This window comes from Pipistrellus kuhlii, unplaced genomic scaffold (genome assembly GCF_014108245.1).
Source record: "Pipistrellus kuhlii isolate mPipKuh1 unplaced genomic scaffold, mPipKuh1.p scaffold_m20_p_28, whole genome shotgun sequence".
Lineage (NCBI taxonomy): Eukaryota > Metazoa > Chordata > Mammalia > Chiroptera > Vespertilionidae > Pipistrellus > Pipistrellus kuhlii.
In genome coordinates, this window is record NW_023425527.1 from 315,967 (window position 1) to 338,814 (window position 22,848).

The 22,848-nt window shown below is 35.6% G+C and overlaps 1 protein-coding gene across 1 annotated transcript in view; it reads left to right on the forward strand.

The window, feature by feature from the left end:
• Positions 1 to 22,848, forward strand: part of HSF5 (heat shock transcription factor 5) — a 30,174-nt gene that overhangs the window by 2,593 nt on the left and 4,733 nt on the right. The window contains exons 2-5 of the mRNA XM_036454198.2: positions 4,559 to 4,933; positions 12,877 to 12,974; positions 17,589 to 18,110; positions 19,215 to 19,392. Coding sequence (XP_036310091.1) covers positions 4,559 to 4,933; positions 12,877 to 12,974; positions 17,589 to 18,110; positions 19,215 to 19,392 — 1,173 coding nt within the window. The remainder of the gene's footprint in view (positions 1 to 4,558; positions 4,934 to 12,876; positions 12,975 to 17,588; positions 18,111 to 19,214; positions 19,393 to 22,848) is intronic.

The following is a 22,848-nucleotide window of genomic DNA, read 5'->3' on the forward strand; positions in this document are numbered from 1 at the left end:
TTATTTTAAAAATATTTTTATTGATTTCAGAGAGGAGATAGAAACATCAGTGATGAGAAAGAATCATTGATTGGCTGCCTCCTGCATGCCCCCCACTGGGAATCGAGCCCATCACCTGGGCGTGTGCCCTTGACCACAATCGAACCAAGGACCCTTAAATCCACAAGCCAACATTCTATCCACTGAGCCAAATTGGCTAGGCAGGATAACCACTTTAAACAAGCATATACATACATATGTATATAAACATAAGAACCGATTCTTGCTTACTTTTTTCTCTTCTCTGATTTTCTTTTCCCCTCCCGTATTCTAAACCCAATTGTATTCTAAGGATAGAACCCATTTTAATTGAGGGAACACAGGGGCTTTCTAGGATCTGATTTTCTTCACTTCTGTTTCAGTTGGCTAGCATTTTAAAGATTATTTGTTGAAAAACATGTAATGCATACTTTTTCAGGATAGATAATACATCGATCCATATATATACCTAGATTATTGTAATTTTCATGAATTTCCTGTTGTTTTTTTTACCATTCTACCTGTTCACACATGCAGTGGAATGTCACATGTGGATTGCCTACATAAGCAATTGTGTTACTAGTTTGGGTGGAATGTAATTCTAAGTTTAAGAATATTGGCTCAACTTTGTTTTACTTAAATTCCATGTTATAAGTCCTTGGCTCTTCTATTTTTCCTAGCCTAACTTTTATTCTGTCTGAATTGTCTTGGTTATATATGCCTGATTACACTGCTGCTACTTCTTTTTTAAAATATATTTTTTATTGATTTTTTTTACCAAGAGGAAGGGAGAGAGAGAGTTAGAAACATCGATGAGAGAAATGCATCGATCACATCCCCCCACCGGGAATGTGCCCGAAACCAAGGTACATGCCCTTGACCGGAATCGAACCCGGGACCTTTCAGTCAGCAGGCTGATGCTCTATCCACTGAGCCAAACCGATTTTGGCTACACTGCTACTTTTTAGTTTCCATTTTGCTTTTTGTGTTTTGCAATTTAGGCTTTGAAAGCTCTCCTTTCACAGTTCAATCCTCTGTTTTAGAACCTAGTTCTCTTATCTAGATCCTTGAACCAGCTTCCTTTATGCTTTTTGAGAATTACTTGATAGGAAATGTGAGGATCACATGTTTTTCTTTTTTTCATTTATCCACTTTTATTATTTTGTTTTTAGTGTCAATTTTTAAGATATTGGTTGAAACTTTCTAAACTTAGCCACATAAAGTTGAGCGTTAGATCATCTGTCTTTGCCTGGGGCTACCAAGCTCTTTGGAGGCAAATTTTGGACAATAGACAATTTTTTCCTGGGGATTGATTAGTTTAGAACAGAAATTCATCCTACCTTATATTTCCATAATTCTAGATTTAAACTTTGCCAAATATATCAAATTAAGGTGTTCTGAAGACTTATAGGTGATGATCTGTAAAGTTGGAATAGAACCCTCTGAGATTACCCTTAACAGAATAAATAAAAGCTGAATATGTTTTAGATTTTTATTTAAAAAAATAAATAGATTGGAAGGAATGTCCTTTGAATCCTAATGCGTCCTTATGTTAGCGTCTAAAAAAAGGAAATATTTGGCCGTCACTCAGATTTTACCTAGATAGAAGTAGAATTTATATTTTAATTCAGACCTAAACCAGAAGTTAAGAAATCAAGATAAAGAATTCTTTAATTAGCTGCTTATATTATCGATAGTCTAAAAATTTATCAACAGCTTAAAAGAAGAGGGTACCAAAAGTATTAGTGAGCTATTGCACACTGTGCAGGATGTTGTTTTAGCACTGTTAGTGGTAGAAAAACAGCACCAGGTGCTAGGCCCATGGAGTGAGACCAGATCTCAGTTTAGCAACCTCAGTACTTCAGTTCTGGCTGGAAAGAATTCAGAATCAAGACTCAAGCTATAAGAGAAAGTTTAATTGGAAAGTCACAGAGGTAGAAGAAGTGAGCCATAGAAGAAATGGCTCAGGAAACAAGTTACAGAGGCAAAGAAGTGCCCATGGAGCCCAGAAGAAAGAGCAAGGAAGACTTGTCTGGGGGAAAGGGTGGGGAAAGGCTTTAGTGCTTCAAACAGTGTCCATCCTGAGCTTTTCCCTGGAGGTCTTAGGGGAGGATCTTAATAGACTATTCATTAGCTTTCTAGGTGTGTCTCCTCAGGGTCCTGGTGGCATGGGTAAGGTGGTTCATTAGTGCAGCCGGTTCTAACTGGTTTTGCTGCTTTTCTGGGCCTGGAGCTGAATGAAACACATCTGAGGCCAAGATGCTATTTCCAGGGGTTGGTGTGTAAGGGAGTGGTCCTGCAAGGGTAGTTTTGCCCATTGCTCTATGGCCTGTGACCCTCTGCACCTGGCCTGTGGTTCCTACTCTGCTCATGCAAGATTGTCTACTACAACATGTGAAGTGTCCAGGAAAAATCAAGTGTTGGATAGTTTTGGACTTTAAAGAATAAAAAATGTTTCTAGGTTTTAAAAGAATTGTTAACAGCGAGTTCAAATGTGTGTGTGTGTGTGTGTGTGTGTGTGTGTGTGTGTATACATATAAAAAATATATATTTATATATATATAAATATATATAAAATATATATAAAATATATATATAATATATAATATATATATAAAATATATATATATATATTTTATGCTACTTGACTAGGAACTCCATATATATATATATATATATATATATATATATATGGAGTTCCTAGTCAAGTAGCATAAAAACTAAATTTTATTCTTTTAAGGAAAGAAGAGTAATTTTTAAGAGCAATATCATTTAAATACATTATTTGGAACTAAGACATACCCCACCCTCCTCCCCCAATTAGGTTTAGAGCTCTTGATTTCCAGGGTTCCAGAATTTTTGTGTGTATATTGTATGTATTTGTTTATTGTTTACTTTCGGCATTATTGCCTTTTTTTTTTTTTTTATTACCTTTCAAAAGAGTTTATTTGAGCAAAAAGTCAATTTGAATCAGGTAGGGCCAAACTACTGAGAAACACTGGCCAGGGCTGGGTTTTTAAAAAATAAAATCAATTGAATGGCATTTGTGAACCACATAATACATAAAGCCTTCCCGAGGAATAAATTAGACTAGCTTTGTTCAAGAACCTCGTGCTGTAAAATAAGTTCAGCTTGTAACATATTTTCTTTTTTCTCATTACATAGTATTGCCCCTTTTCTCACTCATATCCACTTTTTAATTCTACCTTGCAGGATAAAAGAAAGCAAATAATCAGAATTTCTGGGTCTGCGTATATGGTTTTTAACAAATGAACTCTCTAGATCAGCGTTTTTCAACCGCTGTTCCGTGGCACACTAGTGTGCCGCGAGATGTTGCCTGGTGTGCCGTAGGTGCAGACAAGACAAGAATTTTATAATTTTTCACTATTTTGTTTACTTAATATTTCATAATAAAGTAATTATAAAATACTTTCTTTGTGTTTATTTGATTCCTATTCAAGAGAATTACTTTATATATAGTCAATATAGGCACAGAATTAAATTTTTTAACATTTTCTAATGGTGGTGTGCCTCGTGATTTTTTTCATGAAACAAGTGTGCCTTTGCCCAAAAAAGGTTGAAAAACACTGCTCTAGGTGACTCAAATGGAAATTAGTTTTTGAGAGCCACTGATATCTAGGAAGGGACACCACTAGAGATAACTCTGAAGAAAAAAAAGACCATGGAAATTATTGATTGATTTAAGGAATGAAAAAGTACTAAAAGCTTTCAAGCCTGACTTTTCTGCAAAGATGATCTTTTTTAAAAGTATGTTTTTTGAAAATAATTTTAGAGAGAGAGAAACATCAATGTGAGAAACATCAATTGGCTGCCTTCTGCACACATCCTGACTGAGATTGAGCCCAAATCCCGGGTAAGTGCCCAGACCAGGAATTGAACCAGTGACCTTTCAGCGCACAGGGTGATGCTCAACCAACTGAGCTACATTGGCCAGGGTGAAGATTATAATTTTAAAAAAAAATTAAAAAATTGAAAGGAGGAAAATTAAATTAAATTAAAAAGAGGTTTGTATTATACTAATTTGTTCCACACTGATTTCTTTTATGTATATGGTCGAGCGCTTATCTTTGTGCCTATTATTAAGGTTCCTAAATTTTAAAGACAGAATGAGATTTCAAAGACAGAATGTGATTTCTAAAACTTCTAGGAAGTAACTTACAGATTGGAAAAATCTGGGTCAGTCAATTGAGGTAAAAGGTAAGATGACTGAATAATTTATAAAAGGCTTTTAACATTGAATATTGATTTAACACTTGATGTAATTTTACAGTTTGGTCACTTTGTCTCTTATGACAGTCATATTGTAAACCAAACAAAGTTTATCTGATTATTTCTTCAGCATTTTATGTGTAATCTCATATTCTGGATTCTGAACTTGTTTTTATAATACTTAATTTCTGTTGTGTTAAAGATGACTGAAAACTCAGCGTGTCACAGGTGAAGAGCAGTATGCGTTTGTTGGCTTTTGGTTTACTATGTAATGTAAAATTAGTAAATGTGCTCTTCCTCTTTTGTGCAGGACCAGTGGCTGTAGGACAGTTCCATCGTTCATTCCGGCGCGATAGTCTGTCTCCTTATTCCTACGTATCAACTTCATCCCACAACCACAGTGCCTTTCCTTTGAAAGGTTTAGATCGGACCCCGATTCCTCCTAGAACGTGGCAGAACTCCCTTGGGATGCACCCAGGACAAGTAGAAACGCCCCCCACTTTTTCAGATAAAGGGGTTCCATTTCCTGTCCTGCAGAGGTTTCCAACTGAAGTTACCTACACTCTGCAGCCCAGCGCCACGTCCGTACACGTTCAGCAAGGTCCTCAAACAATGGTCAACTCCTCCCAAAAGTATAGTAACTACACACCCTCAGCACAGTACTCCCAAGCCTACTATCCAACAGGTATGAGAAATTCAAATTCAATGGCTTCTCTTAAGGCACTGCCTGATAAGGAGCATTTACTTATATGTTTAAATACATTTCTGCATGCTTAAACAAAAGTACTAGGAATGTGCTCCTAAGAAATGTCAAAGATTTCTCATCAAGGCATATTTTTAAACAATATATAAAATTTCATGTGTTCTTAAGGATTGTAAAAAATTCCATTGGTGCATAAAGGTGTATGTTTTTCGTGAAATGTTTGTATCCTCAAACTGTTGTAGTAATGAAATTAAGACTAAGTACACTGGACCTTACTATGACTCTGTCCTGGGTGCAAAATTACTTTCTCTTTTTAAAAATATATACATACTATACATTTTATATATTTTTGTTTTTATAGGTGAGATCACCTCATAATGAAGTCATTTTAGTATCTCAGTAATGAAGTTTATTTAATAAAAGAGCATGCTTTCCAACTCTTAAAACTAAATTATATTCTTTTTTATATTTTTTTATTTTATTTATTTATTTTAAAAAATATATATTTTATTGATTTTTTACAGAGAGGAAGGGAGAGAGATAGAGAGCCAGAAACGTCGATGAGAGAGAAACATCCATCAGCCGCCTCCTGCAACACCCCCTACTGGGGATGTGTCCACAGCCAACGTACATGCCCTTGACCGGAATCGAACCCGGGACCTTTCAGTCCGCAGACCGATGTTCTATCCACTGAGCCAAACCGGTTTCGGCAATTATATTCTTTTAGTAAAAACATGATGGTGTGGTTTAACAATAAAGTCACAGCCAACTAAGATCTGGGGAATAGCAGAGAGGAGGACCTGACAATGACAACTGACTTAGAACTCAACCAGAGGTGTTGAAGACATACCAGTAGATCTCAAGCCGCTAACAGGGAATCCTTACGATAGTGACCATCTGTTTAGCTTTGGGGGAGGGGTATCTATTTTGGAGGGGGAAAGACATTTTTGCAAAGTAATAGCCTTACCATTTTACTCAAATGTATAGTCTATTTTGCAGAAGCAGCATAGTTGCATAGTTGTAGTGTGTGTTTTATCATGTAGTGTGCTTTACGCAGTGATGAAATGGGGCAATAGAAACAAGACAAGGGTCAAGACTTTCAGAAGAGACCAAAGAGAAGAAAAGGGCTTTTTTTTTTTCTTTTTTTTTTTTGCCTTATGAATTAAGATTCTAGGCAAATTAATTTACTCAAGATGTGTTGATTCCAATGATCTTAAGTGACCCTTAAGTGGGTCACAGTTTAAGAACTGCTGCTGTAGAGCCTAAGACCATCGGAATACACAGATATTTACATTACAATTCATTAACAGTAGCAAAATTACAGTTATGAAGTTGCAACGAAAATAATTTTATGGTTGGGGGTCACGACAACATGAGGAACTGTATTAAAGGTTCACGGCATTAGAAAGGTTGAGAACCACTGCTCTAGAGGTATTTGTCAGGCAGAATGACATCAAAAGCTAAAATTAATTGGAAGGAATGTAAATTAGATAAGGGAATTACTAGATAAGACCTAGTATTTTTCCAGATTGTCAGCTACTTTGAACAACAATATCTGTCATATTTAAAAATAGAAGATTGCTGAAACCGGTTTGGCTCAGTGGTAGAGCGTCGGTCTGCGGACTGAAAGGTCCCGGGTTCGATTCCGGTCAAGGGCATGTACCTTGGTTGCGGGCATATCCCCAGTAGGGGGTGTGCAAGAGGCAGCTGATTGATGACTCTCTCTCTCATCGATGTTTATAACTCTCTCTATCCCTCTCCCTTCCTCTCTGTAAAAAATCAATAACATATATAAAAGAAATAAATAAAAACAGAAGATGACAAATTTTATGTTGTAAGTTATATATCTTATGTATAGCACCAAATAGGGTCAGATTTTTATTAGTTAGTTTAACCCAATGTTTTAATAAACATATTAAGCATCACTATCTACATTAAAATTTTGGCTACATTTCCTGTACTCCCATAGAATATATATATAGAGATAGTCTGTGTCTTCCTCACACGTGCTTTATTTCCTTAGCCCATAAACTAGACAATAACCCTATGTCCTCGCCTTTTACCAAGAAATGTTTCTCTTTCCTAACTGCCTTCAAACCCTCCTCTTTAAACTTACTAGACTAGAGACTCAAAAGCTTCTAGACGTAGGGGTGTCAAACTCAATCAGAGAAGGGGCCAAAATCTAAAATCCAGCCTAAATCGCGGGCCGAATGGTTTACTGAACAGTCATAAACTGTCATTGTGATGGAAACGCAGCGGAGTGCAGTGATGACAGCGCGGTGCGGGCCACATTGCAAGGCCTGGCGGGACGGATTTGGCCCGCGGGCCTTGTGTTTGACACATGTGTGAGTGGAAATTTGGAAACGCTGCAGCAGGGAGATGTAGAAATGTGTTTTGCTTTCCAATTTGGAATTTTGGAGGCATTTTCTATGGACATATTAGATATTAGCTTCTATATTGCTATTAGTCCTACACTTAAGGTACAGATGGTTTCAGTCCAGCTGAAGAGTCAAACTAGCCTGTATAATGTTTCTATGGGAAAATGTATTCCAAATTCCAATTTGGAAACTCCTAGTTCTAAATTTGTGAGAACCAGTTATATATTACTTATCAGAAAACACTATAAATAGTTAATATTATTCATTCATTACAGAAATACTATTTTAAAAATTATTATGATTTAGGACATGTTATTTTAAAATATATTTTTTTAAAAAAAATATTATTAATTTCAGAGGAAGGGAGAGGAAGAGAGAAACATCAATGATGAGAGAGAATTCTTGATTGCCTCCTATAGGCTAAAGATATTTTATGTTAGCTGGATATAAATTTATAAATTGAAAATTATCTCCGAGAGATCAAGGCAAGGACTAGGAAAGAAACATTAAAATAACAGGAAAGGCCCAGCCAGCATGGCTCAGTGGTTGAGCATCGACCTGTAAACCAGGAGGTCATGGTTCAATTCTCAGGGCATATGCTCGGGTTGTGGGCTGGATCCTCAATGTGTGGCATGAAGAAGGCAGCTTATCTATAATTGTTTCTCATCATTTATGTTTCTATCTTTTTCTCCTTCTCCCTTCCTCTCTGAAATCAATAAAAATATATTTAAAATAAATAAAGTAAAATAACTAAGTGCTGATATTTTGATGTAAACAGTGCTTATGAAATAGAATCTTATTATTTGAATTTTTGTTTTGTCTTTAAGAGGGATAATTGAAATGACTATAAAGTTTCTGAGGTTATGAGAAAAAGAGACCTCATGATGACTTCTAATACATAGAGTAGTTTTATGCTATAACTTAGGCAAAACTGCTTTGAACATTCTGAAGTACTTTATAAATAAAAAGTTGTTAAATACAAAAGACCTTCTTTGGAAAAGAAAGTGCCATAAAAATACTGTGCAAATACTTAATTCTTTCAAACTTTAGGGTAAGGAAGTAAAACGTAGTAAGAAATTTAACCAATAACTTAGTAAATATGTATTTATGAAGAGCATTCCAAGTAACTTTCCCAAAATTAAATAGAATATTATTCTCAGAGGCAGGATAATAGAATCCCAAAGCCAGCTCTGAAAGCCCTAATAAATAATTTTGGAATAATGGTCATTCTTTTGAATCCTTTTTGAAGTGAACTATATGACTTGGGAGAGGTTTTGACTAAATTTTAGTAAAAAAAAATCCAACTTTATTTAAAAAATACTTATATTGAAACTAAATTTAGATCTGGCCTTTCTATAGCATAACCAGTAAATTTTGAATTTTGTTATATTTCATAAATTATCTAGTAAAGTCAAAACATTGAGACCAAAAAATTGCCATCAGACTGACACATAAAATGACTCATCTGAATCATTTTTTACATTTTTCATTCCTCTCTTGAAGTGTCTGTTATCTCTGCCTAGCTCATTTACATTTTTTTCATTCTTATCACTCCTTCAAAGACAAAATGTAGATTCATTATCAATTGACTCTTTTTACTTTTGTCTTATCTTGAATTCAATTTTTTCCCTATGATGTTATTTTCATAGTGGGAGTGAACATTTTTACCTTTATTATTTTTTTGAAAAAAATTTACCTTTAGATCATTTTTAGTAATCTGGCTTATTTTTTATTATTAGAATTGTTTTAGAAATGTAATCAACTCATGTTTATATCTGAAATAGAATCTTGTTCATTATTTTAGTTTTTCATCCTACTTGCAACTTAATGCCTTAATACTGCCTTCAGGACGACACTGGAGGTTTTTTATATAGAAGAATATGTTTTAGGATATAACACTCACTAGATTAATTTTTCATGTATTAAGGACACAGTTACATTTCTATAGCTAGGTTTTCGTATTCAATAAGCTTACTGATATGCACCTGGCTTTGTTCTGTTTTGTTGACTATACCAATTGAGAAATCTTTTTGGATTAGGTATCTATTCAAGTCCTTTTTTTCATGAGGTAACTTTCTACTTTTCATTGTTACTAGATACCTTAAAGGATATTCACTACAATGCTGTTTTCTTAGATACCAAATCAGTTATCAACTACAAATATTTTCTCGGTTGTATATTCTATTTTGTTTCTCCAAGAAATTTATTTTAAAATACACTTTTAACAACTATTTAAAATGAATAAACAATGGAGTCAGATACAGCAATATTGGAAAAATAAAGCCAATAACCTTTCATTGCTTTATTTTCTTCTTTATTGAATTTGTTGGTATGACAAAACCATACAGGTTTCATGTGTACAACTCAGCAAAACGTCTGCGCTCTGCTGGTGCGTCCTTCGCCTAAAGCAGTCTCTATCTGTTCCCATTTTCTTGCCACCTCGACTAGCCTCCACCCCCCCCTCACCCCTCTGGCTGATCCTACACTGTTATTTGTGTATATAGAATGTTTTTTTGTTTTTTTTTTTAAATCCCTTCACTCCATTGATTTATTTTTAATGAAACGCTGACGGTGCCCTGATGGGTGTAAACCTGCACCTCTAACTTTCCTCCTGCCACTAGGGGGCTAGGTTTTCTCTAGCAGCTGTTAAAAAACTAGAAAAAAAGTCTTGATTTTTTTTCAGAGTTTTGGCAAACCATGCAGACCTCTCCTCGATGTTTAACATATTTCTCAGGATATTTATGCTTTTAAATATTCTGGGAAACCAAATTCAGGTCTATAACATTCTAATTGTAAATTTTTAAAACCTCCAAGGATAAAGTAGGTCACAATAGCCTGAATTTTATCTGACCTTCTTAGCAATATCTATATCTAGAGTTCTATCCATTATTTCAAAATTTTCTTTATTTCAAGTCTTAAATTACACATTGAGCTGAAACCGGTTTGGCTCAGTGGATAGAGTGTCGGCCTGTGGACCAAAAGGTCCCGAGTTCGATTCCGGTCGAGGGCATGTACCTGGTAGCTGATCGATGATTCTCTCTCATCGATGTTTCTAACTCTCTATCCCTCTCTCTTCCTCTCTGTAAAAAAAAAATCAATAAATTATATTTTTTAAAAATTACACATTGATATAAGAAAATATTTACTTCTAGTATATATTTATGAACTTATAACATTTTATATATCAGTAGTCAATAATGGAGAAATAGGAAAGCATTTCAATGTATTTTTACAATCCTTGGGCTTTCAAAGATTACAGAATGAGATTTTTTAGTAATTTAAAATATATATTTTTATGGATTTCAGAAAGGAAGGGAGAGGGAGAGAGATTATAGCAACATCAATGATGAGAGAAAATAATTGATTGGCTACCTCCTGCACATCCCCCTACAAGGGATCAAGCCCGCAACCCGGGATGCGCTCTGACCAGGAATCGAACTGTGAGCATCTGCTCACAGGTCAATGAGATGCTTACAGGTTGATGCTCAACCATTGAGCAACACTGGCCAAGCTATTAAATATTTAGTAATTTTATTAGTGCACTAGAAATATGAAAAATTTGTACATAAAAAGAGTTGCACCTTGTAATAAAGACACTTTTAAAATGTTCAAGAAAGAGAGAAAAATAAAATAAAATAAAATATTCAAGAGAATTCTAGTAAAATATTACATTTCAGGAAGAAGGAAGATTAGGGAAATATTGTGGGTTATTAAAGGGAACATGTTTTGGAGTTTGATCAGTGCATCTATCACTACCAGCTTTGTGACTTTTGGCAAATTATTTCATATCTCTGAGCTTTAGTTTCCTTACTTTTATAAATTAATGGTACTATCTTATTCAATTGTTGTGTGAATTAAATGAGATAATATAGCACTAGTACAGTGCCTGTAACATGATAGATGCTCAATAAATAACTCATCCTCCTCTGTTTAATCCAAAGATATGATATAATAATTGATTTTTATTCATTCTGGAGAGTCTCTCTCTGGAAAAGAGAATACAACCTATTTTAAAAAATATATTTTTATTGATTTTTTTTTTTTTTTTACATAGAGGAAGAGAGAGGGATAGAGAGTTAGAAACATCGATGAGAAACATTGATCAGCTGCCTCTTGCACATCCCCTACTGGGGATGTGCCCACAACCAAGGCACATGCCCTTGACCAGAATCGAACCCGGGACCTTTCATTCCTCAGGCCGATGTTCTATCCACTGAGCCAAACTAGTTTCGTCTCAACCTATTTTTAAGACTGGATCTGTGAGTGTAACTATCCCAGTATAAAGAGTTCAGTCTTTTCGTGGTACCCTGCTATCAAGAGAAACTTTGGAAAATGTTTTGTTTTGTTTTTAGTTAAAATAATAGCACTGTTAGCTATTTATTGATTGACTGCTTACAGTATGCTAGTACTATTCTAAGTTCTTTGTGCATATTAATTCATTCATTCCTCATAACAAGCATGTTAGGTAGGTACTATTAACATCCCTTTACTAATGAAACTGAAGCCAAAGAGATTAACTTGCTCAAGTTTATGCAGCTATTAAATTTTTGGATCTCGCCCTGGCCAGTGTGGCTCAATTGGTTGACATCGTCCCATGTACCAACAGGTCATCAGTTTGATTCCTAGACAAGGTACATACCTGGGTTGTGGGCTCATTCCCCACTAGGGATGTGTGCAGGAGACAGCTAATCAATGTTTCTCTCTCCCTCTCCTTTCCTCTCTCTGAAATCAATAAAAGCACATTTTTTAAAAATGCTATTAAAAAAACAAAGATAGTTTTGCCTTAGTTGGCTTGGCTCAGTGGATAGAGCATCAGCCTGCAGACTAAGGGGTCCTGTGTTCCATTCCTATCAAGGGCACATGATCAAGTTGTGGGCTTGATCCCCAGTGGGGGATGTGCAGGATGTAGCCTATCAATGATTGCCATCATTGATGTTTCTATCTTACCCTCTCTGAAATCAATAAACAAAATATATATTAAAAATAAAAATAAGGGGATTGGTTATTTTAAAAAATATATTTTAAATTTTGAATCTGGGGTCCAAAGCTAGGCAGTCTGATGCTAGGATCTGAATTCCTAACTACTTGTCATGTTAAAACATTTTTTTGCGTACATCTCACTGGATGCATTGTATAATGGTAGAAATGTTTGGAGAGTATTTCATACTTATTTTATCTTTAAAGACACATCCTCCTCCAAGTGCGCACTACTATTAAAATGATTGAAATAATTATTTTGGAATTCCAAATATATTCTGATACCTTCAACAAAAAGAAATTACATTAATAAAAATAAATGTTTGGTTAAAAAGGTACAAAAATGTTTAGGTGCTAAGAAATTTATAAAAATAGACATGACACTTTTAAGTGACTTTTAAAATGAATTTCGTATCATGTTTTCAACAAACAATAGCACCTAACTGACTAAATACATTTTATTGCACCCACAAAGGAAAGCACTCTTTTCCGAGATAAAAGAGGGGAGTACCTTGAATGCTATAGAAGCTTATTTTAGTTGATGGACTTTCTATTTTGAATTTGTTCCAGCTGTATTACAGTGCTGCTCTCCTTCCACCCACATGGACGCTCTGAGCAGCTGTGTCACTCCCACTGCCTCTACCTATGCACACTGCAACTACTTCCAGGTAAGATCTTGGAACAATGGACATACTCTGTGTATCAGGTGCAATAGTATTGACCTTGCAGAATTTCAAAGTGTAATTTTATCTTAACGAGTAACCACAGGTAAGCTGTGGATTATGGCCTCCGTTTTCTCAATTCTAAAAATAGTTGATATAAATGAAGTCTGAGGATTATTCTAGTCCTGCACTGTCCAATATAGTAGGCACTAGTCACATGTGGTTATTTAAATTTAAATTAAATAAAATTTATTCCTCAGTCATACTAATCACATTTCAAGTGCTCTATAGTCTCATAAGCTAGTACTACCAAACTATCATTATGGATAAGAGGACATTTCCATCATTAGGGAAAGTTAGTTGGAACATTTATTCTTGGCTCTCCCTTGGCAAAAGGAATACCAGGTAACTCTAAAAATATATAAAACTATATGTCACCAAATGACAAATTGTTTCAAGGTGGTGTAGATAACTACTTTTTTTTAAAGAGGAAAAATGATATTAAAAAACGAGAAATGTAAGTGGTGGTTCTTCAGCCTCCAGGTCGTAAACCATTACAATATATTGACCATTCATGTACTCTCACCAATACCTACAGTCCAACTTATGCATTTATTTCCAAAATGGCATCTGAAATTCTTTCCCTTTCTTTCCACTTAAAAATTTTATGTTTACTTCAATTAGTTTCTCATTATTTATTACAAAACAGTTGTTTTAGATTGCTATTTCTAGGATAAGATTAAATTCTATACTTTGTACTTTATGCTATAATTGCTTAAAGATTGGAATTATGTGTTTGCCTTTGATATTATGTAGCCAAGATAGCTTCCATTCTTAAAAGAATATCTTACTAGTGGCATTCCAAAAGAACATTCCTTTTTTTTTGAAAGTCCACATGGGATGTGAAATTATAGTCAGATTGTTGTTTGCAGAGTATAGAATTGGATCAGGAGGGCTTAGTTGGACATTTAAAAAAAATAGTCTCCTTTTTTGTTTTTAAATGTATTTTTATTGATTTCAGAAAGGAAGTGGGAAAGAGAGAGAGAGAGAGACAGACAGACAGAGAGCAAGCAAGCAACATCAATGTTGACAGAGAATCATTAATTAGCTATCTCCTGCACACCCCATATCGGAGATTGAGCCACAACCCGGGCATGTGCCCTGACTGTGAATTGAGCCATGACCTCCTGCTTCATAGGTCAGTGCTCAACCACTGAGCCACTTGGGCCAGGTTTAATTGGACATTTTAAAAAATTTAATATATCTTTATTGTTCAGATTATTACAGTTGTTTCTCTTTTTTCTCCCCATAGCTTCCCTCTATCTGGTTCCCACCCCACCCTCTGCCCTTCCCTCCTCCCACTGTCCTCATCCATAGGTATTTGATTTTTGTCCAGCCTCTTCCTGCACCCACCACACCCCATTCCCCCCATGGATTGTCAGTCCACTCCCTTTCTATGCCCCTGATTCTATTAAATTCACCAGATTATTCTGTTCATAGATTTTTTATTCACTAGATTTTTAGATTTACTTGTTGATAGATATGTATTTGTTGTTCATAATTTTTATCTTTACCTTTTCCTTCTTCCTCCTCTTCTTACAGAATACCTTTCAGCATTTCATGTAATACTGGTTTGGTGTTGATGAACTCCTTTAGCTTTTTCTTATCTGTGAAGCTCTTTATCTGCCCTTCAATTCTGAATGATAGCTTTTCTGGGTAGAGTAATCTTGGTTGTAGGTTCTTGTTATTCATTTCTTTGAATATTTCTTGCCACTCCCATCTGGTCTGCGTAGTTTCTGTTGTATGGGTGCTCCCTTGTAGGTAACTGTTTTTCTCTTACTGCTTTTAATATTCTCTTTTTGTCTTTTGCTTTTGGCATTTTAATTATGATGTGTCTTGGTGTGGTCCTCTTTGATTCCTTTTGTTTGGGGTTCTGTGTGCTTCTTGGACTTGTAAGTCTATTTCTTTTACCAGGTGGGTGAAGTTTTCTGTCATTATTTCTTCAAAGATACTTTTCAGTATCTTGCTCTCTTTCTTCTTCTGGCACCCCCATAATTCGGATGTTGGTATGCTTGAAGTTGTCCCAGAGGCTTCTTACACTATCTTCATAATTTTGGATTCTTTTTTTCCTTTTGCTTTTCTGGTTGAGTGTTTTTGCTTCTTTGTATTTAAAATCTTTGATTTGATTCTTGCAGTCCTTTAGTCTGCTGTTAGGTCTGTGAATAATATTGTTTATTTCAGTCAGTGTATAATTTCTAGTTGGTACCTTTTCATATCCTTGAGGGCCTCACTAAATTTATCAGCCTTTTCTAGGAAATTCTTGAAAAACCTTATAATCATAGTTTTGAACTCTATCCAGTCGTTTACTTTCCTCCATTTCTTTTCTTTGTGATCTGTTTCTTTGTCTCCTCATTTTTGCTGCTTCCCTGAGTTGGTAGGGTAGCGTTGTGTGGTAGGTGTCTTATAGGATGCAGTGGCTTAGCCTTCCCAGTTACCTGAGGTGGACACTCTTGGTGCACCCCTTTGTGGACTATGTGCACAGTTTTATTATAGTTAAGCCTTGATAGTTGTTGGTATTACTGGGAGGAATTGACCTCCAGGCCAATTGGCTGTTTCTATGATGGGAGAATTTCTGTGCTGGAGACACCCTTATGAGAAAAGACTTGAAAAATTGCAAAAGCCTCTGTGCTTAGGTTGGATCTGGCAAAGTATCAGGGTGGAGCAGACAGCCTTGGCTTCCCATCAGCCCTGCCCTATGAGGCTTCCAGGTCTCAGTGTCCGGTGGTAATCGCTGCAAGCACCTCTGAGAGAAAGCTACTCTCAAGTTTCAGCTGCTGCCAGACAGTCCAGTTTCTCCCTGAATGAGCCTGGATCCCCAGAGTCTCTCTCAGAACTGGAGTTCAGCGCAGTTGGGAGCTTCCATCTCCCTCCCGCTTGAGAAAGCCAGCCATGCACTTAGCAGTCAATCCTCTCCGCGCGTGCGCACCTCCGGACCTCTGCTTTCCGCAGCTCCCCTGAATTTCAGTGTGCTTTTCTTTCCTTCTAGTTGTAAAATTTTTACTCAGCCACGTTTCCTGTGGTTCTGGATGATGTTCGTTTTATGTTTTAGTTGTAGTTTTGAAATTGTTGTGCGAGGCAGCAGTTTAGGTGTTTACCTATGCCACCATCTTGGTTTCTCTCTTTAGTTGGACATTTTTCATGGAAGATATCATTAGTCTTGATAGTCCAGTCTATTTATCTTTATTGGAATGACATAGCTGTCACACAAATTGGATGCTCTTATTTGTGAATCCAGATACCCTTCTCCCTGAATCATACTGGAGATATTCTAACAGTGTTCATACCTTGATTATGTTAGTCTTAAATAAGTTAAAACATCTTTAAAAAATTTTTCTTACTATAGGACAATGCATGTTTATTATAGGAAAATAAAGATAAGTAGACATAAAATTAAACAATGAAATTTACATTATTTAGCATTAGTGTTCTTTATTTTAATTTAATTTAATTTAATTTTTTAAATATATATTTTATTGATTTTTTACAGAGAGGAATAGAGAGTTAGAAACATCAATGAGAGAGAATCACTGACTGGCTGCCTCTTGCATACCCCCTAATGGGAATGTCCCCACAACCACAGTACATGCCCTTGACCGGAATCGAACCTGGGACCTTTCAGTTAGCAGGCCAATGCTCTATCCACTGACCTGAGCCAGTTTCGGCGGCATTAGTGTTCTTTAAATTATTGACACAGTCTTTATAGTGTGTTTGGCAATATTGATATATTACATGTTTTATTTAATCATAACTCTTCTGTATTTCAGGTTTATAATCTGAGATAATCAGCAAATGTTTATTGAATGCCTATTCTGTGCAAAGCTCTACATTTGGCAATATCAATTAATTACGTTTTATTTAATAATTACTTTTCAGTATTTTATATCATAGCTTGAGATCATTTGTCACCAAACATGTAATTGAATGCATATTCTGTGCAAAATACAATGTATAAGAGAATACATCTTAAACATCAATCTAGAAGTGACAGCTATTTTGAAATCTATTATTATTAAAAACAATCTCAGGAACCAAAGGCCAGTCGATATTCCATCCATTTTTTTCTCAGATCATTTGGAACAGTACCTCCCCCTGAATCTATAGAAGCTTTGGAGGACTTGTGAGCATCTTATGTTTGAAATTTCCTTACTACATTCCTAAAGTACAATAGTATATGATAGATACAAGTATATAATAGATACAAGTGATGTTTTTGACTGCCAGCCTTTATGGAAGAACTCAATATATAGACATTTTATCAGCAAATTAGGTTTTGGGATACTATAGCTTTTTGATTTTGTGTACTTTAACCCTGAGAATGATTGATCCATTCTAGTATTAAACTTAGTATAGTGGTTGAAATGTAATAGTTACTAAATAAATGTTGAAAATAAAATTGTAGCTATCACTGCTGGAAAAGTTGATTAGTATTCAAGTTTTTTTTAGTAAGCTTTAAGTTTAACCTATTTATGTTTAGTATTCATCAGTCTATATGCTGTTTCTTTCCTCCTTAACCTCATATTTGATTTTCTATCCAAACAGTCCTATTTTCTCTTTTCCCAGAATCCTCCAATGCCATCCTCCTACCCAGTTGAGTTTCTGCCTCCTAATTGGCCTTGTGGTTCTACTGATGAAAATAAAAAGACAGAAGTAAACCTAGAGGCTGTTTTTCGGATCTTAGATGAATTGCATTCCTCCCCTAAATTGGAGATGGTAAAGGTGGAGCCTGTTGAGAATCAGTGCCCAACATCTCAGTCTAACAGAGGCCAACATATCCTAGCTAATTCAAGCAATAACAATCCGTCTTCCACAAGTCAGGCTAGCCAGCTGGAGCCACTTACTCCTGTAGGTTCAGATATTACATCTTTTGTGGTCGGAACAGAACAAGCAATTACCTGCTCTCTACCACAGTCACCTGAGTACATGTATACCATCCACACAGCTCAGCCTGTTGAAAATACTACAATGCAGGAATCTGCAGCCATCCAACAAGCTCATGTCAAACTGAAGGAGCAGCTCAGTCATAATCCATCTCCACCTTCAGTAGTGTTTGTGCAGGAAGGGCTACCGTTTAGCCCACACCAGGTAAGGGGAAAAGAAGAAGTGCTAATAAGGCTTAAAGTACCTAGTTTTCTTGCTGTTTTAGGGGAGAGTTTGTTCCGATTTTATTTGGGTTGTGCTTCCTAGAAGGATCCTGTCCCAGTGGTTCTGCACAAAAGATTCAGAAAGAAGTAATCTTAACTCTCAGGCCTCTTCTCACTATGTTGTGGTCTGAAGTCAACCTCTGGAGAGCCAGTCTGCCTGAGTACTGTGTATAAGACTTACTTACATGTTAAAAGCATTCCTTGAGTTTTGCTTCCTATCTTAATTTGGATGGACTAGGTATGCTTGGCTGATTAAATTCCACTACTCAAAAGGGATGGTTTATCTGACAGATAATATTAGGACTTCCCAGCCATATGTAGCATGGAAATAAGGAGATGGTTGGAAGTCTTTTTATACTTTCTTATAGCATTACTGAATTCTAAATGACTAGTGAGTACTCTGAGCTTCCTTACTAATATCAGCATTCCTAAAGCAGAATTCTGACTCTAGTTTGAGAGACATATTATCAAGATAGAGGCTAATTCTTTATTGCTGCTAATTTTTTACCAGAAAAGAGTAAACTTCAATTTTAAATTGAAGTACATATAAAATATAGAAAGAAACTTATACCTCATAAGCAGGGCAGATCTAGATTATAGGGACTGAGAGCCTGTTGAAGACAAATAATACAGAATTATAGAATAAAGTGTCCTCACTGATATCCAACAGGATTATGCTTATAGCCACTGCAGTATAACCAACCAGAGGGCAACCTGAAAGGGGTGCTAGACTGGAAAAAGATAACCTTAACCAATTGCAAATTTTTGTGTGTGTGAATTTTACAAAAAAAATTTTTTTTTGAATAGGTTTTGTGCTAAAATTTCCTCTGAGTATAAGTAAATGTTTTGATTCCACATGCATTTCAGCAGTTTGTATATGGGGAAATATACATTTTACTATTGAATATTCAGATTAAGTCAACAAAATCAAAGGTAATGTTCATAAGGCTCTTTACAAGCACATTTGTTGGATCATGTTTCTATAATAGAACTCCTCTGATAATTTGATAAAAATTCAGAATAATGCGTGGGTTTAATATTTTAGGTGGATGCCAGTATAAAATGCCAGACAAATCCACCTGAGAATATCTTGCCTTCAGAACAGATGGGATTCCTTATTTCAGAGATGGGGCCTGCTAGCAAGCCTAGTAAAGACACAGATTTATCCACTCCAATAAGATACAGGGAGCGAAGAAGCAGCTCACAGCAAGGAAAGTCCCCTGGTAAGGCTTATTGTGCTATAGAATGTTAGAAGTAGAACCATGGGGTAGAATTAATATATGAACAACACTTTTTTATGGGTCATTATTATTTATTAATTGCATTTCAAATCTAAAAATAAAAATAAAAAGTCGAAACCAGTTTGGCTCAGTGGATAGAGCATTAATCTGCGGAGCATGTACCTTGGTTGTGGGCACATCCCCAATATGGGGTGTGCAAGAGGCAGCTGGTCGATGATTCTCTCTCATCAATGTTTCTAACTCTCTATCCCTCTTTCTTCCTCTCTGTAAAACATCAATAAGATATATATTTTCTTAAATCCAAAAAAAATAAATTATTAATTGCATTTTACTTATTACATTGCTATTTTACATAGCTGTAATTTTAACTATTTTTCTTAATTATCCTTGTAAAATATATAAAAGTTTTTTTTGAATATTTCATGTAAGAATTTGAGCTTTCAAAAAGATAGAACATATTAAGTAAAAGCAAAGGCTCTTTTTTTTTTTTAACTTGGAGAAGGCAAGGATGAAGGGTGATTTCATAATTGCTTCTGATTCCATAGACTTTATAATTTTATTGAAGGTAGTTGTACTCATTTTCTTATTAACAGGCTATAAGATAAGAGGGAAGTGCTTAAATTATGGCAGGGCAAAAAATAGATGAACATTAAAGACATTATCCTGAGCATATTATAAAGATAGTATAAAGTATGGCTCTATCAGTGGGATTGTTTCTCTTACAGGTTGTAGGAGCCCAGAATTAATGATTGTCTTAAGGCTGAAAAGTTGTGAAATATTGGCAATATTATGACATTTAATTACACTTTCATTTTATTAGGGTCAGGGAACTGCCAAACTGTTTTTTGTTTGTTTGTTTGTTTGTTTTTGTAGCAGCTGACCCATTTTACATTCCCAACAACAATATGCAAGGCTTCCCATTGTTCCACATCTTCCCTAACACTCCCCCGACCCCTAACACTTGTTATTGTCCACTTTTTATTATTATAATATTATAGCATCCTGGTGGGTATGAAGTGATTTCTCATTGTTGTTTTGATTGTATTTCCTAATGGCTAATGATACTGAGCTTCTTCTCATGTGCTTGTTGACTATTTGGAGAAAAGATAATTTTTTGACAACTATTATATTGACAACTATGAAATCTTCTCCTGTTTTGGTTAAGTTTCTATAGCAGTTGGTAAACTATGCTTCATACATCAAGTCTAGCATCTGCCTGCTTTTATGTGGCCTGCATGATAAACGTGGTTTTTACCTTTTAAATGGTGGGGGGGAAATCAAAAGAAGAATATTTCACGACACACACACACATGATATGAAATTCAAATTTCAGTGTTCATAAATAAAGTTTAATTGGAACACACAGCCACAGGCATTCATTTGCATGTTATATATGGCTGTTTTTACACCACAATAGCAGAGTTGAACAGTTGCAATATAGGCCAGCCATATGGCCCACAAAACATAAAATATTTAATATCTAGCTCATTACAGAAAAAGTTTGCCTGTCTGTGTCTTGTTCTGTTCAGGCTACTATAACAAAAATATCATAGAGTAGGTGACTTATAAACAACAGAAATCTATTTCTCACAGTTCTGGAGGCTGGGTAGTCTAAGATTAAGGTACAGACAGATTGGTTGTCTGGTGAGGGTCCTGTTCCTGGTTCATAGATGGCCACCCTCTTACTGTGTCTTTTCATGGCATCAGGGACAAGGGAGCTCTCTGGGATTTCTTTTATAAGGCACTAATCTCATTTATAAAGGGCTCCACCCTCATGCCCTAATTACTTCCCAAAGGAACCATTTTCTAACACCATCACATGGGGGGTTATTTTTCAACATATAAATTGGGCATTTAGTTTATTGCACCTTGTATTAGAAAGCCTTTGTGCTTAGCTTCTGATCTTTCCAAAGCCCTGATCATTGATTACCAGAGAAGCCCTTGAGAGAGTAAGAAGGTGCTTGTGGAGAGTTCACAATGGACTAGAATTCAGTTTAGTTCTTGTAGATACCCTAATGTTTTTTATTGCCGTAGCTCAGTGGTCGGCAAACTGCGGCTCCCGAGCCACATGCGGCTTTTTGGCCCCTTGAGTGTGGCTCTTCCACAAAATACCACAGCCTAGGCAAGTCTGTTTTGAAGAAGTGGTGTTAGAAGTAGTTTAAGTTTAAAAAATTTGGCTGTCAAAGAAATTTCAATCGTTGTACTGTTGCTATTTGGCTCTGTTGACTAATGAGTTTGCCAACCACTGCCTTAGCTGGTTTGGCTTAATGGATAGAACATAAGGCTGACTGAAGGATCCCAGGTGTGATTCTGGTCAAGGGCTCATACCTCAGTTGTAAGCTCGATCCTCAGGCCTGGTTGGGTGTGTGTGAGAACCAACCAATCGATGTGTCTCTCTCACATCCATGTTTCTCTCTGTCTCTAAAAAACAAACAAACAAAAACAATGGAGAAAACATCCTCAGGTGAGGAATAACCAAAACAACAAAAAACCCCACCAATGTTTTTTTTATTTTGATAGATACTGAACTCCAAGGATAAATGATTAAATGATAGGAACCAAATATAAAAGTCCTCAAGTATCACTTGAATTTCAACTGTCACTATCATAAGAGTAATGATACTAGTGGAGCTTTAGTAAGGTTCCAGCTCTCACCCTGGCAGAAAAACTCAGTTGATTAGAATGTAGTCCCTATATGCCAAGGTTGTAGGTTCAACCAATGAATGCATAAAGAAGGGGAATAACAAATCAATGTTTCTCTCTCCCTTCCTTGCTCTCTAAAATAATATAAATAAATAAATAAATAAATAAATAAATAAATAAATAAATAAGGTTCCAGCTCTCATAATACATCATCTTTTCACGAAATCACCTCTAAAGACTTATTTGGCTCCAGACTCTGTTACTCCCTCTACCATTAAATGTGGGGCTGTCATTATGTTGTTCAGTATCCCGTTGAACAGGAGCATTCTGTATTCCAGAACTTATCAGAGCCCTTCTATAACTGAACTGTTTTGAAAATATTCTCTGTTTTGATAGGGGCATCTCCTCATACTTCAAGATTTCTTTGACTCTTTTTTGAATAAGTGACTTCAATTAGGTTTGTATCCACATTGTGTTGATTTCAGTAGACATGCATTTTGCTAGAAGGATGTTGTTAATCAGGCATTGCCCTCTTTTGGGCACATATTGACTTAAGGAAATAATTTACGGATTAAAAAATACCAAAAGTTAAAGCAAATTAGACTTAATCATGTACCTCCAATTTCTATAATGATATTATCCTAAACTGAATGTACCCAAATAATAATCTTATTGTGGAAGCTACACTGTCCTATATTCTGATGGGATATTTATAGTTAAGGGAAACTGAATGTTTAAGAGTAAGGTTCAGTTAATTCCTGAAGAAAGAAATTTTGTACCTGTTGAATTATGGGT